The sequence below is a fragment of the Hoplias malabaricus genome, chromosome 2 (assembly GCF_029633855.1).
Source record: "Hoplias malabaricus isolate fHopMal1 chromosome 2, fHopMal1.hap1, whole genome shotgun sequence".
Classification (NCBI taxonomy): domain Eukaryota; kingdom Metazoa; phylum Chordata; class Actinopteri; order Characiformes; family Erythrinidae; genus Hoplias; species Hoplias malabaricus.
This window is the reverse complement of record NC_089801.1, coordinates 50,268,397-50,287,720: the sequence shown is the minus strand read 5'-3', so window position 1 is coordinate 50,287,720 and position 19,324 is coordinate 50,268,397. Positions and strand designations below refer to the sequence as shown.

The 19,324-nt window shown below is 37.0% G+C and overlaps 1 protein-coding gene across 3 annotated transcripts; it reads right to left on the bottom strand.

The window, feature by feature from the left end:
• Window positions 1-7: 7 nt before the first annotated feature.
• On the bottom strand, window positions 8-18,257 carry ugdh (UDP-glucose 6-dehydrogenase). Of its 3 annotated transcripts, none has more exons than XM_066659992.1 (13): window positions 18,138-18,257; window positions 17,174-17,289; window positions 15,014-15,175; window positions 13,408-13,509; window positions 11,353-11,553; window positions 9,589-9,786; window positions 8,295-8,442; window positions 4,613-4,707; window positions 4,273-4,403; window positions 3,030-3,169; window positions 2,464-2,555; window positions 1,572-1,682; window positions 8-810 (listed from the first exon to the last, which is right to left on the bottom strand). In XM_066659992.1, exons 3-13 carry the CDS (start codon window positions 15,173-15,175, stop codon window positions 703-705), a joined length of 1,488 nt encoding a protein of 495 aa, XP_066516089.1. In that variant the 5' UTR covers window positions 17,174-17,289; window positions 18,138-18,257; the 3' UTR covers window positions 8-702. The 3 variants fall into 3 exon arrangements, with proteins under 3 accessions (XP_066516089.1, XP_066516092.1, XP_066516090.1); XM_066659995.1 differs by having other exon boundaries at window positions 18,106-18,223; XM_066659993.1 differs by lacking the exon at window positions 18,138-18,257 and having other exon boundaries at window positions 17,174-17,337.
• Between the last annotated feature and the right edge of the window lie 1,067 nt (window positions 18,258-19,324).

Below are 19,324 nucleotides of genomic sequence, written 5' to 3'. Positions count from 1 at the left end.
ACATTAGTGTTACAAATCTGTACAGTATGAGATTTTATGAAAAACATTTTTTTTTATACACTGGCATAAACTTAACACACATGTAATTACTTACGGCAGTCTTCTCAAGCTTGACAATCTTGTTCAGTCACGAGACCCATTCTGTATAAGCCTTTTAAACTTTGTCCTAATTATTTGCTTAGTTTGACAAGTTGAAATTAATCATAATCTTGTTTTTCTTAAATGAAATGAATCTGAAGTTTGTATGTGTTTACAAACCAGATTTGTACAATTTTAAAGAAGTGATAAATACATGTGGTCCAAACAATATGACAAAGCATGAAAGAAAGAACAAAGATGAGAAATGGGTAGAATTACACTCTAAAGGTGAAACAAAACTTTGTTGTTGCCAGTGCATGTCATAATCCTGTCATTTTGCTTTCTTACTCTAAGACTTGATACTGAACTGATTAACTGCTTTCTTGAGGACTATAAAAACAAGGCTCTAGAATAATGAAATACTGACCTAGCAGAACACCAAAAGGTATTCACGGCTACAGTTAAGTAAGAGATTCAAATATGATGTTGCTTCATAAGGTGATGGATCAAGTGGTGGCAAACTGTAGAGTTGTGAATTCAGTATTATGACAGATCAACTACAAAACTGAAAATTTGAGCACATTTCAGACTTAAGACAGTAAAGTGTGTCTCGGTATATGCACGTCAAACTTTGGATTTCTTGCTGGGGGGTTCATTAAGGGTGATTCTGGGTACTCCACCGGACGGTGTGAAGGGGAGTCTAGTTGTCACCTTCTTACCAATGGTCTCAATCTATGCACGTACAAAAACAGAGTTACTGGAGGCATCATAATGTATTAACATTAATACTGTTGCATGCTAAATTTGTTTGAAATATTAGGTACATCTATATTTTAATCTAAATTAAGCATTTCATTTGATCAACAAACAATTGTGGCATGTACAAATTTCATAACAGGTAAGTAATTAGTAACACCCTTCAGCAGCTGGCTAATTATTTTTAAAGTCAACTACAAAGGTGATATATTGTGATTTTAGATTAAAAATTTAAATGTATTATTGTTTTTCAGAACACTTCTCCTATTGGATCATTACCCATTCACAGATTTAAAACAATGTTTGCTTGAATTTTAGGGAATGTTTTGGATCATTGTTCTTTTGTAAAAGCTAACCTCTTTCAGCTGGATATTCCTGTCACATTTGCTAATCTTCACTGAAATTAGTCAATTAGTTCTCAAAGCATAATCAAATGATGCTCCTTTAATTCCTCAAACATACCTTTGGTTATTTTGGTCATTCAATCCATATCCTTTTTTTAAAAGTTGCCTTTGGTTTATCTAGTAGTTTTGGATACTTTATAAGACTCTAAAATGATATTTTATGACTTCCAGATCTTAACTTGACTCATTCATTCCTTGCTGACATGAATTCAAACATTTGCACATCCCACAATTTTTTCTTTTATTAATCAAAATACATTTATATATGCAGAAAACTGGTGTAAATGAAAAATTATAATGCAACTTAGACAGGAGAGCACACAGAATGCATACCTGGAAACCAAGGCTCTGTAGCTGGGGGTGAAGATGGTCCAAGACGCGACGCCCATCGAATATGAACGCTGGCTTCAGCATCTGGTGATGTATCTTCTCATAATCCAGTTCCTTTAACAGAAACACCAACCAATTCCATATTCAATACAAAAAGTCAGAAGGTAGAAGTCATAGACAGTAGCATGTTTCTTGCTGCAGTTTTTGTTATGTGTCCTCCAGTCCTTCATCCATGGTCACAGGACAAAATTTGATGCATAAATTTCATTGGTAAACTGTTTTCAGTCCACCAGTGACACTAAGGTGTTAACAAACATCAGCAACACTGCTATGGCCCAGTTCTACCAATACATCACAAACAACACCTTCCGTAGTGATCAGTGATCCACCCCACAATTAATACCTGCACTGTGAGGTAATGACCCAACATGCAAAGCAATAGATAGACTAGTCTGTGATTGTAGAACTATAAAGTGCATATATATTGCAGTTGATATGATGGACAATAAGTGTAGAAGCTGGAAGGATTTGGGCTAATCGGTGTGTTTTATTTAAATGTATTTTGCCCTGAAACTGTAAGGAACCTACTAAAAAAAACAGCTTTAAACACGTCACATGAAATGTAATTTTGAGTCTGTATCTTAGCGTATTGCCTTCTGTTCCAAAGCCATTTCACTAGAGGCCTTCTGAAACGATCTGTTTTGCCATGTGATGTGATGTTTTTATATCCCAAAGCATGAGGGTGTTTCGTCTAATTTCTGAACTTGATACTGAGGTTTCTAAGCAATCGATGTTAGTCTCAGCCAATGTACAATATTAATACTGCGAAGTCTCAGAAGAATAATCTGTATTTCCACTCTTGACTGTATGAGCATTTTTCCTTGTATGTGTTTACCTTAAACATGTCCCACTCAGTGCAGATAACCAGGGCATGTGCACTTCTACATGCTTCGTAAGGGTCTGATGTCACAGTAACAAGATCTGACACTGAGAAGAGAGGAAAGCACATAGACACATGAAGACCTCTGTAAGAGAGCAACTTAACTCCACCAATAAAAACATTGTATTTTTTTCTAATATTTAGTGCTGATATCATAAGAAGAAGGAGATGCATTGTTAAACACACAGAGCTGGAACCCTTTGTCACTGTGGTGGTACCCTCAATGGTACACATTTGTACCTTTTAATTAGGAAACATAATTGTATCTTATTCTATTATAATTATAGGTTTTAAAATTGTGATTTCATACACTCCATTTACTCCCCAGGACTTTTATTTTGTTTTTATATCTGACACAGTTCTATAATGAAAACTTACAAATATTCACCTCTCCTTTAGGGAACACAGCTGGATTTTAAACACTGTTATACCTTTAAAGGTACACTTACACTGTTTGTACCATTTGTGAACAATAATGTACCTATACCGTTTCTTTATTTCTGAGAGTGAAGGACACATACCTCTTTGAGGGTTGTCTCCAGAGATGGTGGGATGGGACAGGTCTTGTATAATCTGCTCTTTCAGCACTTTGGGGTCATAGATGTGCAAATTCGCTCCTTCATCCATGAGATATTTAGAGATATAGATACTGGATGACTCTCTAAAACCACAAATGAGGAATGTTACAGCAAGGTTTTTCAAGATAAAACATCTTACACCATTTTCTTTGTGTTATGACAAAATGGCAAGGTTAACAAGCTCATTAAAAGAACTACCTGATCTCCCTTAGCATAATCTGCCTTTGCATGCGACTGTGTTTTCTATCACTGTACAAAATGGTGCAAAAGATTGTACTACTCTTGTATGAACAATTACTTTTTTATTCGCAGCTAGTGTGTAGGCTCATTCAGTAAGCACAGAGTACTGAGTAATGTGACCGAATTCATCTGTTTTCTTGTTAAAAATTAGTTTGTGGGATGGTAGATGTTCCGTACCTAAATTAATGTGCAATGGCACAGAATAATTTATTTTTCAGTGATGAAGTCTAGGTATCAGTTCCAACATAAATATATTATGAGAAATACGTAACTATGACGAAGTGAGGATTATCCAGTTTTACAATATCAAATAACACCAAGCACTATTTCCACAAAAAAACATATGCTGTTACACCAGATTTTTCACATACTTTTACAAAGCTTTTTAAAACCATTATAAACCACTCTTATAGAATATGTATATAGTTCTTTGTTTTCAGAACCACACCTCAAGAACTACTTACACTTACTTTAACTTAAAATGATATTTAGCAGGGTTAAAAAGTTTGCTGATTCAGTTTAGAAAGGCTTGCAAAGTCATGGTTAGTTGTCAAAGATCTTTCAGGACTATAAATACTGCAAAACCAGCAACATTATAAAGCATGTATAAAGGTTAGGGAGAGCAGAGGTGTGTGTGTGTGTGTGTGTGTGTGTGTGTGTGTGTGTGTCAGAAGTTAGTGTGTGTAAGCTGGCTTATTGTACTGATTGGCCAGATATCAAATGATGGAAAAAAGTGCCACTTAGTGCAGTCTACTACAGGATTGTTCCGTGTGTCTGTGTGCTTATATTATATACATGATCACTAAAACAATGTATTGGAACTTTAAATGTAATGTAATGGAACTTAAAACTATCAGTGTTATTTTCTAGACACCTATATAATCGTTATTCAGTATTAAACTAATGTTTAATACTAATATCATACTGTCATTTTCTGTGTGTGCACCTTGTGTCTCCAGTATCTTTTTTGAAAGAGAATCCCAGCAGAGCAATTTTCTTTCCTGTCACAGTGTTGAAGAGACAGTCAATGATTCTGCATGCAAACCGTTTTCTCTGGTATTCATTCATATCGATCACCTTTGCACACATCCACACAGAAACACACACATACACAAAGACACAAAAGTGCTGATACATAATGCAAACAAGACAGGAGTATATAAAAAATACATTATCACTATAGTATCATAAGTAAATTCTCTGCCAAATACTACTTGAGCATCAGGTCCTTTTATGTGAAACATATGAAATATCAATATAAAATGGCTGCTGTAGGATTTCAATACCTGCTGCCAGTAGGAAGCCACTTCTGGCAGATTCAGCGCCTCACACAGATATACCAAATTCAACACATCCTTCTGGAAACAGCTCCCACCAAATCCTGGGCAACAATTACAGAAATTTAATACACTTCGTTGAACTGGCTACTTACACCACTACTTAAAGGAACAGTTTCATACTCAATCAAATTCACACAGCTTCCTTTTAATAAGGCTTGGAAAACCTCCTGGGAAAAAATTCTGGCTAAAGTCATATACAAAGCAATGAGCCAAGAGAAGTGTGGTGTCTATGATGACGGTTTTTGCAAACAGCAAATTACCATGTATTACCATTTAAAGGGCATGTCAGTGTAAAACTGAAACTATTAGTCTGTTTCTTGTCCATTCATTTTCCCAGCATGCATTTTGCAAATACATCATGAAACAATTGTGAACCAGTGCCCAGTGATTCTGGGTAGGCTCCGGACCCACTGCGACCCTGAATGGGATAAGTGGTTACAGATAATGAATGAATGTATGAACAATCGAACAATTGTGAAGAAAAAAGAAATCCTGACTGATGTAGACACCAAGTATAGACATGATATACACTGAACAATCACTGGATTACGAACACCTACCTTGTATTTACATTCACTGTCCATTTTATCAGGTCCACTGACCATACAGGAGCACTTTGTAGTTCTACAATTACAGACTGTAGTTCACCTGTTTCTCTGAATACTTTCTTATCCCCATTTCATCCTGCTCTTCAATGGTCAGGACCCCACAGGACTACCACAGAGCAGGTATGATTTGAGTGATGGATCATTCCCAATGCTGCAGTGACACTGACAGTGGTGGTTTGTTAGTGTGTGTTCCTTTAGGATGAGTGAATCTGATACTAGAAACTATAGGTCTGTCCCAAAACCCAGTGAGCTGTCTAATTGTTTATGCTGGCAGTCCTCATGAGGCAGATTAGTGAGATGCTCTAGTTAGAAAGGATTAATTCTAGTCTTCCCATTTTTATTGCAATTTTAATTGATTTTGCTCTGTGAGTAGTGCAAAGTATACGGGAGTTGTGCTTGCGTTGCATCATGTGATTGCCTTCATGGCTGAGGAATGGTTTGATGCTGCCTTAAAATTTGGCCAGAATAAGGATATATTAAAGGCATCAAAGAATTGGGACAGCCTACGTGTCGTGAATATTACTAAGTAGACAGCTCACTAGGTTTTGGGACAGACCTTGTGTCCACTCACTGTCTACTCTGTTAAAAACACACTCCTATCCCGTTGGTCCACCTTGTAGATGTAAAGTCAGAGACAGTATCTCGTCAGTTGCTGCACAATTTTTGCTGGTCATCCTCTATTGCTTCATCAGTGGACACAGGATACGGCCCACAGAATGCTGTTTGCTCAATAAAAGTTACATGTTTCTAATCCAGTGATATTCAGTGTATATCCTACGGTAAGTTAACAGGGTTCTCTTAACAACCTGTCCTAAAGAACACCTCTGGGAACCACCCTCTGCGTGACCAACCATGGAATCACCAGTGGCACATCTTCTGCCAGGTTACTGACAGATCAAACTAAGCAGTGAGGTAGTAACTCTTCACCCTGCCTGCATGCTTGGAGTAGGTCAGACATTACTGGGGCAGTCCATTCTCACACTAAACTACCTTGAGTTTGAAATTGTAAACAGAGGAGCCGGGCCTCACACCCACCAACGGTAGAAAGCTCTGCAGTACACCACCTCCATCCAGCCATTATTTGAGCCACTGGAGGGTGTGAAGCTCAAAATACTCTTCGCTTAGATGGTACTGCTGCTCAGGTTGTCCTTCACTAAGTAAATTAGCAAACTGGGGGCTTTCCATTTTCGAAAGCTGAACATAAATTGACTTGTTTTAGACATAGTGCACTGCACTGGGGCCTAGAAGCCATTAAGGACGAACATTGTACACTACACAGGGCTTAATGACTCATTTGGGATGGACCCACATGTATGTTGTTTCAGGGACAGACACAGGTCACTTAATTATTAATTATATTGAACTGAATAATGAGGCTTGTAACGTGAAATTAGCTTTAGAAAATCTAACCAGCTGTTTGTGAGCTCCTCCTGCAGGGTCTGCACTTTCCCATCCCAACTCTTGTTGGGACCCATTAATTTGTGATACACTGCTGTGGGCTTGCAGTCCCCAGGGGAAAGCCAGTTCATGGTTTCTTTTCAAGGGGGTTTCATATGGGCATATTTGTCCTGCAGCCAGTTGGAGAAGAGAAGCATCTTTAAGCACCAATTGATTTTCAGACTCCTGGTTTCCTTTGCACCGCATCTGATGCGGTTCAGTTCATAAAGTATGTTATTTCTAGAGTTTGCTATATCTCTACCATAATGCGACACCAAACAATTGATTGCAACAAAGGTTTACAAATGTAATCCCCATTCTCAGAATCAGGAGTGACATATTCCCTCTTTGGGAAGAATATGCCCAAGAAAGGGATTCTTGGACCTATGCCCAATCATATAGAGGATGGGCACTCGCAAATCACTGCTGTGATTGGGCAGTCAGTCATTTGCTTGACTTTTTCCTTTGATTGAATGATTTAGGATTGCAATCTCTATGACGCTCTATTAGTGGATATTTCTTCAGCTGTTAGTTACATTAGCCTGGCTCTTCCAGTGCAAAACTAACAAACCTCTGACATGAAACATGCCTGAACTGAGCAGCTACATGGGCTAAATCAAACCTGGGCATTGTACGGCCCCCGGGCCGCATACGGCCCTTTGATTGACTCTGACCGGCCCGTGTAACGTTAATTGGAAATGACAAAATAAACATATTTTCTTATTTTACCTGATGCATGGACTGAAGCTGCATTGCTTTTATTTTGAAGTTGTTTTTTATTTACGTACATGATGACGCAAAACGTATATTGAGGCATGAGCGTGTCACTAGCAAGTCACAAGACGACTTTAGCCCTCAGAAATGTCTGCTCATGCTAAAAAAGAAAGGTAGATGCCGAATGCAGGGTTTTCAACAAAAATTGGACTGCTAAGTATTTATTTACTGAAGTGAGAGGTAAAGCCGTGTGTTTAGTTTGCGGGGAGCAGATCGCCGTGTTTAAGGACTACAATTTGAGTCGGCATTACGAGACGAAACACGGGGAGAAATACAAGAACGTGACTGATGCTGAAAGGGCGCGGACATCGGAAGCTTTGCTAGTTAAACTGCAAAAGCAGCAAGGCGTTTTTTACCAAGCTTCTTTTTTTATTTTTATTTGCATGTTTAGCGTGTTTTTATGATGCCGTTTTAGTGATTAATTGCCTTTCCCATTGTTTTGTGAAATTCGCTTGAATAAATTACATTTTTTGGAAGGCAACCTCATGTTTTCATTGCTTAATTATAACATATACTCTTACCAGCTTGTCAAAACAATGCTATTTACTGCTTTTTACAACGAAGTACAGTTAATATTATGCAGAATTGAGATCAGCCTTTTGGCCGGCCCTCCACAATATTTTCTGTTTCTCATGTGGCCCCATGGAAAAAATAATTGCCCACCCCTGGGCTAAATTGTTCAAATTTCATTTCTGGTTAAAGCAATGCCTTTAAGGTATTTGAGATGTTGTGATGCACTGCTTTGTTAAACAAATCCTCACCTTTGAAAACCTTTGGACAAATTACACCAATCATACCCTCTTACTCACCTACGCTGGCTTTGAGGAACTTGCTGCCGATTCTTTGGTCCATGCCTATAGCCCTGGCCACCTCTTCTACATCAGCTCCAGTAGACTCGCACAGAGCAGAAATGGAGTTTATGCTGCTAATACGCTGGGCTAAGAACGCATTTGCTGCCTAATAGAAATACACACATTTTTACAATAAAATATTTCCCTTTGTTTCACGTCTTCATGTACCCCTACTCTCCCTAATTAATCATTTAATTTCTAGTCAAAACAGGGTGTTTTTTTGTTGCCATTGCCTTTGCTCAGAAATATCTGAGCTATAACATTATGACCATTTCCTTTTTCTCAACATTCATTGTTCATTCTCTCACCTTGATAAATTTGACCAAGAGTTTGCATACCCAAATGTATGCCGAAAACTATCCAGATATCTTTATTTATTTGCAAAAAAAAAAAAAAGATTGCATAAATTTATTTGATTATGACATTATTCATTTTGGGTTAGATATTAGATAATGCCCTTGCATAAGGAAGGGAAAATAAATACAAGTCTTCAAGACTGGACTTTCTCTCTAGACTGCAGTCTGTTTATTTGCATAATTTTTATTGTAGTGTTGAGGACCACCACCAAGCAGGTATTATTTGAATGGTGTATCATTCCAAAAGCTGCCATGACACTGATGCTGGTGATTTAGGCCCCATCCACATGTATCCGTTTATTTTTATAAACAGAGATAAAAGCTGCATGTACATTGTAATTTAATGACTTATGTACTTCACTTTATATGGAGTGAGGAAGTATTTGCCTTTCAGCCAGAGACAGGCACACTGTGTGATGTCAGCGTTTCAGAAATGAAAACCTCAATTTTCATTTACCTAAAACTCAGTTTTCTTCTGGATGGAACGCAAAAGCATAGACAAAACCTCAGTTTTTAAGCTCATAAGAATGGATCAGATAGAGCAGGGCTACTGGATTATCTGGATAGTTTTGGACATTTGTGTATGCAAACTCTTGATCAAATCCATCAATTTTTAGGTGCAAACTAAACTAACATTTTGTATGACAAGAGAAAATATACATATAAAAAACCCCATAACGTACTTATATTTCAATAAAGTAAATTCAACAAATTAACTGGAATAATGTGTTACAATTTGCAAGTGTGTTTTCAAGAGGATATGTACATTTCAATCCAATTAGGAAAACCAAAAAACACAAAACTTAATCTGGGTGCACTTTTGTTTTTTTAGTGTTGTCTTGAAAAATTCACAGATAGTGATAGTAAAAATGCTTAATATATGCTCACATACATACCAGTTTAGAGAGCTCAGAGGACCAGGTATTGGTGGTGATAATGCGGGATTTGGGCACCCAATGCTCATAAACCTCAGACAGTGCTTGGATGGCCTTCTGACCCTCTGTAGTCTCATCCCCTCCAATGAGAACACGGTCTGGCTCCTTCAGGTCCTTTACTGCTGTCCCTTCTGCCAGAAACTCCGGGTTCGAGAGCACCTGTGGGAAACAGGGTGATTGTAGGAACTTGGAATTCTGTTATGGGAAGATACATAGTGCAAATATTTTGTCTTAGCTGCATTCACTAACTAAATGTACAGAAAATTCCCTCACAAACTGAACAATCATTATCATATTCAATGTGAATAGGAAATTGTATCTCATTACATTTTACTTCCATACTCTGACATTTCTCAGTAAAAAGGGACATGTTATGAACAAAAATCATTTAAGTGGCATTACCAATTATACACAAACTGTGAAATAAAACAACCTAGTCAGCCAGAGCGAGAGAGAGAGAGAGAGAGAGAAACAGAGACCTGAAATAGTAAATCCCCCTAGCAAGTTTTGACCCTTAGTTAAATAAATGTTACAAAACCAGTGAACAGGAAAAGTCTGTGTGTACAGAAAAGGTGCGTAAGTCAGGGAACTAGACAGTTTGTGTTTCAACTAGATAAAAAGACAATGTCAGAGGCAATTTTTTTATAATCACGGTTTCATCATGATCATTTAGGCTGGAAATTTCCAGGATGCTAAGTCATGTATACAGTCTTCCTTTACACATAGCTTCACATCCTGTTCCACTAGTTTTGCTTGTTAGACCAATGAATACAATATAAGGTTATAAGGAAGCTTTATCTTTAGCAAGGATACAGTGTCACTGACTTAAAGCACTGAGTCATGTGGAGTAGTTTTCTTAAAGTGAGTGTTTGAATGAATGAGATACACGGGAAATTACATGAGGTGCTTCTCAGCTCACAAGTCATTTATATATATGTATATATTTATTTAATTTAAGCCCCCTTTGCTTAATAGGTGTCTCAAAAGGGCTAGAAATGCTTGAGTACTTAAACTTCAAAATAATTTAGGAAGATCTGTAATTTACTCAAGTGTCACTCCCAATTATCACTTGTTCTTGAACTTGATTACATTTTTCTAGAGAAAAGTACATTTTTAAAATCTATAATTATAAAAGAAAAAATGTACAAGTATATTCCCATTTAAAAGGTACAAATATGTACCCTTGAGGGTACCACCACATAGACAGGAAAAGGTACCACCTCAGTGAGAAATTTTCTGGCAGTGTAAAGTTTTAGATAGAAACCAGATAAGCAAATAAGTTAATTCTATTCATATTTCAATAATAAATATAATTCTATTTAAACTACTAAGGTTTGACATCCCCTATTTCTCATGAAGTGTTTGTGAAATCACTTCCTTTCGTGTGAGAAAATGTATCACGATAGATCTAGGATATGACTAAAATGTCATTAAACATTAATTCATTCATTTATTTTCTGTAGACAATTTCTAAAATAGATTAATGGCAGAGAGGTACACTGTGATGCAGTTTGCCATGCCCCATTTGTGTATGGTCTGTGGTTAAAATGGCTAGTAAATAAAATAGAAACATTTAGGATACGGACATCCCAGTCCTAAGTAATAAATTTCTCTACAATTAACTACTTCACAAAAACCATTCTGAATATATTTGCTTACAACTGAATTATGCAACAATTTTGAAAACTTCAGGGCTTCGAGTATGGAATTTCAACACACACTCACCTGCAAGTTAAGGCTGGGTTTGGTATTGGCATCAAAGATCCTGCGGATGCTCTCAGCTGCACGAACTGGTACAGTGCTCTTCTCTGTCACAATCTTATAACCATCAGAGACTTCCACAATTCGTCGTGCACATGCTTCAATGAATTTCAGATCAGCAGCGCGACCCTTACCCATCCCATACGTCTTGGTTGGGGTGTTTACCTGAGACCAAAGAGTGCTCTTAAGCCCAAATCTCACTAGGAACAACCTGAACAATACATCGCATTACCAATAAAATCAACCAGTATTGAAGTTCCATTCACTTAGCCGTACGATTGGCCCTCCTATTTTCACAGATTTTATCCTAAACTTGCCATATCATTAGGATTATGCAGAATCCAAATGTGTATGCATTCCCTGTAGTAGCCTCTTACTATTTCACAGATCCTCAGGCTCTCACCACACACACACACACACACATTCACGGACACTTGAGTCACCAATCCACCTACCAATGTGTGTTTTTGGACTGTGGGAGGAAACGGAGCACCCGGAGGAAACCCCCGTGAACAAGGGGAGAACATACCAACTCCTCACAGACAGTCACCCGGAGCGGGACATGAACCCACAACCTCCAGGTCCCTGGAGCTTTGTGACTGCGACACTACCTGCTGCTCCACCGTGCCGCCCTCAACTGAACATATATAGTGGTTTTGTGAATGTTACATGTGTAAATTCTACACCACTTTAAATAATGGTAATGAGCAAATGTGTATTTTGGTATCTGCAGGGGATTCTGATTATCCCTGGTAAAACATGATGTAAGCACATCAGGAAAAAAATTCTGTACATTATAATGCCTAATTAGATTTAATTTGCTGAAAAAAATGTAACATCAGTGTAATTGTAATGAAACAGCCATTCACCCATTCCTATTCAGCAGCTCATACATCCATCCTAAGCAGTGGGTCTAGAAATAACCTGGAATCATTTGAAACAAGGCAGGAACATGTCTGGGTTTGGACACTAGTGTATTGTATGGTATCACACTCAGCAAGTCACTCATAATTGTGAACAATTTAGTATAGCCATTCAATCCTCCACCATGTGTTTTGGGGCTGCGGGAGGAAACTGGAGCACCTGGAGAAAATCCACGCAGACATGTCATAGTAAATCTGAGGCCCTGGCATTAACGTGTCCTGGGTGATCTGATCCTAAGTGGCCAGCATAAAGTACAGGTGTGAACGAGATACAATGTGTCTGGAGGACTGTAATCCTATCTCTCACTGCAATCTGAAAATATACTTAATTTCAAACTCTATATATTTGAAAAGTAGATTGTTCAAGGTTTCAGGGGTGTTTCTATTATGTTTCTAGGACCACATTTGCTGAGTTATTTAAGTGCTTTGGCAAAATTTCTGTTTTATCCCTCCCGCGACAGCATCAACTCTGCCATGCCCCTCCTCCAGAAAATCCAAACCCAAGCACTCACAGGAGACGCATTTTAATGCCAATTGTAAAAGGCTATGCATATTGGCAGTCATATGTGCTTGTGATTGGATCACCTGAAATGTATATTAATGCAAGGTATGAACAGGGCCTGAGAAGTTCTGTCCCTAGTGCTACAAAATGTATGCTATTATTAGCAATTTCTGTTTATTTTAGTAAATTATGTTGAATTAAAATTCTGCCCAAGAAATCATGAAGTCACAAAAATGCTATATAACTACAGCTAGAATCTTTTAAGTTGTTTTAGCACAATCCAAAACACAAGTTGGCTGTTTGGTTGGTTGAATAAAACTGTTTATATGTGTAAGTGAATGTGAGAGTATGATGCCCTAAGATGGACTACCACCCTGTCCTTGACATGTTCCTGCCTTGAACCCAGTGATTCCAGATTAGGCTCCAGACCCACTGTGACCCTGAACAGGATGAAGAGGTTACAGATAAGGAATTATAAAGCATAACTGTTATTTTTAGATCCCTAAATTTGAATGTAGGTGCAGCAATGTTTTTCTATTAGATAGAGACACACAAATATTATTGACAACTTATTTTGTTACATTCATAACTTACAGAGATGAAGACCAAGTCAGCTTCTTTAATCGCAGAGTCAATGTCGGTGGAAAAAAAGAGGTTCTTGCCACGACAGGACAACACCACCTCATTCAGACCAGGCTGCAAATGGATGAAGGGAGGGTGTAGAAAAAGGGTGCAGGAGCAAAAGAGAGAGGTTCTTGTTAGAGGCACTGCTTAGGTGGCAGACCACTGAATACCTGTTATAGATAAAACAGTTAGGCAGAGGGATAAATAAACAGACAGATGAATGATTTATTGATCTCTAAAATAAATGTATGCACAAATACTCAGAAGACACAGGATACCTACATGACACAAGAACATATATAAATAAAATAATGTTCCATAGTGTTATATATAAATGAGGGCACTAGGGACATTAAAACACATTTTAGATGCAAAAAAACGTAAAGACCTTGCTAGTGCATGATTCACAGACCGACATTATATTTAATCTGCACAAAATGGCTTCTAGTTCTCCATTAGCTTTTGATTGTTAATAACAGTGCAGCTTTGCAACAAACACACTAACCCTTAACCATCAAAGTTGCTAAGGTTTATAATGAAAAATATCAACAAACATTATAGCAATAAATAAAAAATAATAACATTTAAAAATATATTAATACAAAAGATACCAACTACTAAAATTTACTAATAATTTGTGCATATGGCATTCCAGTACAAAATTGAGAATTTTACAATATACAGTTATAAATTAATGTCACACTCACTCCATTTCCAGTTTAAAGAGGAAATTATTTGCTTTATAACACCCAAAAGCTGAAACAAATACACCAAGTGCAGTAAAATATATCTAATACTTAGCAATAATATATTTTTAAAATATATTACTTTAATGCATTAATCCATATACAATTATGTCATCTTAAATACTTTAAGAACTTTTTTAGGTTTTATATTCTATAAAGTTTTGTCAGTAAGGAAAGCACAAGCCTCAGAATTCCAGCTTTAAGGCATCCTTCATGTAAATGCTGTGTAAATGAGGTCTGATAGGCTGGCATTTGTTTTCATGCACTGAATTTTGATTCACCTGCACCTACTTCTTTCCATGTCATGTATATGTTTCATGAAACAGATGATGAAAAGTTCATACATCCTTCAGCATCCTTTTTTTAAACAAACTTTGATGAATAAGGGCCACTCATGAACATGTTTCAGAATGTACCATATATTTATCCCTATGCTCTCAATGAAATTAAGATGGCAAACAGTTCCAATACAAAGGATACACAAATATCAGCAGAAAATGAATCAGACATGGATGGGTGGAAGCAGGAATGAATTTCTGTAACAAATCTACCATGAAATAGCCAACACTCAAATGAATGTTGTTAACTGCATTTTTCCTGGGGAGTAGAAGTGTGTTTGTGGAGATTGGTTAAATACTATATATTTAGATGCTCATCAATTCACATAAATAAAGTTTATAAAACAAAAATCAAGTCAGTATTGGACGAATATTATCCGTCTATAAACAATTAAGTTGTAACATGCCACTGCTACATAGTAATTTTTATTCAATTATGGACCATTATGATAACGTTCATTTGAACAAGCGACTCTACATCTACATACATACCTCATAAATAGGAAGTGTGTCAGAGTTCCATGCTTTGATTCGAGACTCATTCACGTCCACCACCGTCACTGTAATCTCAGGACACATTCTAGCAATCACACTACATGTCGGCCCACCAACGTACCCAGCACCTATGCAGCATATTTTTCTAATCTGAAACATCTGAAAGGAGAGAGAGGCACAATAAGTGTTCCTCAAATCTAAGCAGTACCACATGTATGAAGGTAATAAAAGACTTAACTGCATGTATCATAAAAATATTAATTTATTACAGACAGTCTGTAAAAACAATGTTTGTATAATAAATGCATAGAGATAAGTAGCTGATTGGACCTCAGCCCACTATGAAACTGTTATTTTATTAAGATTTTTCAACTTTTTTGGGTTCCATCTTAATTACACTCATTTAATAGTAAAGGTATGAGAAACGCCTATTTACGTGATGTATAAACCATTCTGGATTTTAAAGGACCTCAGTATGATGCAAAGATACTTGTGAAAACTTATGATTGGTAAAGAACATTTGTATCAAACGAAGGGTTTGTAAGGTAAAGGATTTTTACACTCACACACACCTCATTTACAAATATAATCCTATTTGGAAATGAATGGTTCAGTAGATTATTTAGCTAATCCCCCCACGCACCATTACATATAAGACTATAGAAACCATCCAATGAACGACCTAAAATTCTCATTCTTGACCTGATGACTAACTGTTGTACATAAAAATGTTACAATGACCTAAAGCAAAAAGAAACAGACAGTTGCTAAGATCCAAAGCAGATGTTTCTCAACTGGGAATAGCCTCTAATTATTCAGAGGATAACTGCTCTGTACAAAGACGAAGACCAGGATTACAACACTGGTGGAATACTTTGGAAAGGTTCAATTATTTTACAGCCTCCCTCCTAGTCCCTGATGACCAAAACTGTGCTGTAGCCCATTAAATGGTGATTACTAAGCTTACTAAAAATTCAGCAACATGTCTAAGCTCTGAATAAAACAGAACCACCCAGAGATTGTATGGTGTTTGTCTCTAACAAATACTGCCTACAATAAAACATTTACAAAAGATGTAATTCCTGGTCCATATTACTGAATAATTGGCTACAGAAGTGCAGAAAGTCATATAGTGACTTATTGAAATACTGGATTCATTCATTGCATTTTATAACAGTTAATCAAAGTCAATTGCCTTCCAGTGTCCATAATAAGTGGCACCATGATTTAGATGTTGCAAATATAAAAAGGGGTGTCATTGGTGTATTGCTCTCAAGAATATCAATAAATTAAATGACCGCCCTCCAGTGAAAATTCAAGTTATTTTGTTTTTTAACTCACTCTTTTTAAAATCGTTCAAAAAAACAAGCAGTTGGAAACACTGACAAGTGTTTTAGCTTTAAAGCAGCAGTGTTTTAAAAGCAGTCTCTGGTGAGTTGATTCAGAAAACCAGGGTATCTCACACCATACACCTAAGGAACAAATCCCATCAGTTTGCAGCGTGGGCTGAGACCCAAACTAGTGGTGGAGGGGTAAGCGGGTCATAGGCAGGAACTAATTACAAATTCATAGGTCTACATTTACTAAATAAATGCGAAGCTGCAGAGTTAAATCTAAGCCATTTTAAGGCATTATAAAAGAATTTTAAGGAATTTTATAAATTGGAAATAGCCTCTAAATACGTAATTTGCATTAACAGTGATGATATTTAATGATGACAGGACAATGACATTCAAAACAAATCAGAAAACAAAACAAATGAATTTAAATCAATAATTACAATGTATGATCTACTAATGTATTAACTTATTTTTCACAAATTCTTTAGAGGAATAAAAAAGCAAAACACCTATATATATATATATATATATGAATGAATGTCAGTGGTAGACCATTACGAATTGTATGGTAGATTTTAGAAATGGGATCTTTGAAATACACTTCAAATATCGAAAACAGAATCCAATATTTTTCAGGCTTTCAGAACCGTATTGATTACACGTCCCGTTACAATCTGAAACTACAAAATCAACTTCTCTTAAGTTCGTTTAAGTCTATGGATGTTTTATAACGACTTAAATGTCCATAGTTCAGCTTAAATGGGCCACTTTTTACTTTTTACACATGTTAGCTCAATTTTGTGATAATGTTTCTTACCTTAAATATAAAACTGAGGATTTTCTTTGTCAAAATAAATCAGTGATTCTCTGAGCTCAGTTCAGGTCTCCGGAGACACTCGCTGGAATGGACTGGATTCTGAACGTCTCCAACACCTGAATGAATAAAACTATTATGATGCTTGACTACTCACTCACTCACTCACTCTCTCTCTCTCTCTCTCTCTCTCTCTCTCTCTCTCTCTCTCTCTCTCTCTCTCACACACACACACACACACTCTCTCTCTCACTCACGCAAACACCGACGCTTACATACACACCACAGGGAGAAACCGACTTAAGAATAACCACTTCCGTAAGAAGCAAGACAAAATATGATTTAAAAAAAGCATAACCTTATAACCGATTAATAAAAACGAGTAACAATTGTATCAAATGTAAATGTAAATGTAATAATTCCATACACTGTAACTGTACTGACTTCATATAAATGTACTTTAAGCAGGTGTGTATTGACAGTCCTTCGCGCCCAAAGACTTTTATTTTGAAAAACTAGGAGAAGGCGAACCCTTTTAGAACTGCCACGTGTATTTACAGACAGGAAATAATTACAAAAGAGGCCGAACCAGAGAAGTCCAGAGGCGCCCGAAGCCCACCCCCAGAGGGAGGTTCTATACTTGAGAGACCAAAAGACCCTCTGTGGAAGAGAGAAACGCCACTCACTGGTGTTCTCTGAGTTGGTGAAACGCCTCCCTGTAGGGCCCAAAATACACAGAGCTTTCGAGCAAAAGAGCTTAGGACTAAAAGTATTTAAAAACTGCTAAATAGCGTTTTTCATCTCCAGCTGTTGGTCTCTGTAGTATTAGTTTATGTATTAAGTTACTTCAACAACGAAGCAGTACTCCGTAGCAGAAGTGCTAACGTCATACTTTCCAAAACCGGTAATGCCAGAAAACAGCAAAATAAATGTACGTTTTTATTGATGTCCTCATCCTCCTACTTGCCATATTTAACAGAAGTTACCACATGGAAGGCTGGAAACATGACTGTTTTTTGTTTTTAGCCGTTTTGCTCCGTTTATCCACATTCACCAAGGACTCGTTTGCCTTCGCCTCTAGTGCTTCGCTTCACAGTTTTAGTGTAACGTAAGAAAGTGACGTTGGCTCTTGTTGAACATAACGGTTCTCATTGTGTTATGTTTATTCGCCCCGCAAGTGGAAAGGTCCCAAATAATCATTTGTGGACTTGCAGTTCGAACAGGTATAAAAACAAGAAACTTTCTGTTTTTCTTTCCCAAATTGAATCACAAAAAGTGTGTGTAAAGCACGCGTTGGAACTAAAATATTAAAGCCTCTGGTATAGTGTACTTTTCACATGGAGAATACCATTTTTCCAAACAACTTTCTGATGCATATTGACAACAGGGTGTAGAAGACATCATATACGGGTAATGTGGCTCTGTGGAAAAGTTGTGACGTTGGACAAAATTTAAATGAAAACTATGCAATAATTTGCAATTCATTTTAAAGGAACGTTTAATTGAAAAAAGTAGAAAGACTATATTTCAAATGTTGAAATATTATTTATTTATTTTGTTAATATCTGTATATTTAGAATTTTCCAAATGTTTAGGGGGATAATACAACAAGGTATGGTAAATTTGTGTAATTCATTCATTGTCTGAAACAGCTTATCCAGTTCAGGGCCTCATCAGTCCTTCACAGGGTGACACACACATTCACACCTACGGACACTTGTTTTTTTTATTTAGTCACCAGTCCACCTACCAATGTGTGTTTTTGGACTGTGGGAGGAAACCAGAGGACCTGAAGGAAACCCACCCAAATATGGGGAGAACACAACAAAATCCTCACAGACAGTCACCCGGAGCGGGACTAGAACCACCAGATCCCTGGAGCTGTGTGACTGCGACACTACCTGCTGCACCACAGTGCTTTTAAAAAATAATAATAATACTCTGTGAAAGACTTGCTTTGTCTAGCTGTGATTTTTAGGGCCTCACTTGGAACTACATTAAAACCAGACAGACCCATTCCAAAAAAAATAGAATATCATGGAAAAGTTGATTAATTTCCATAATTCCATTTAAAAAGATAAACTCATAGATTATAGATGCAGGGACCACAATGTAAAAGATTTCAAGTATTTATTTGTCTATTTTCACATAATT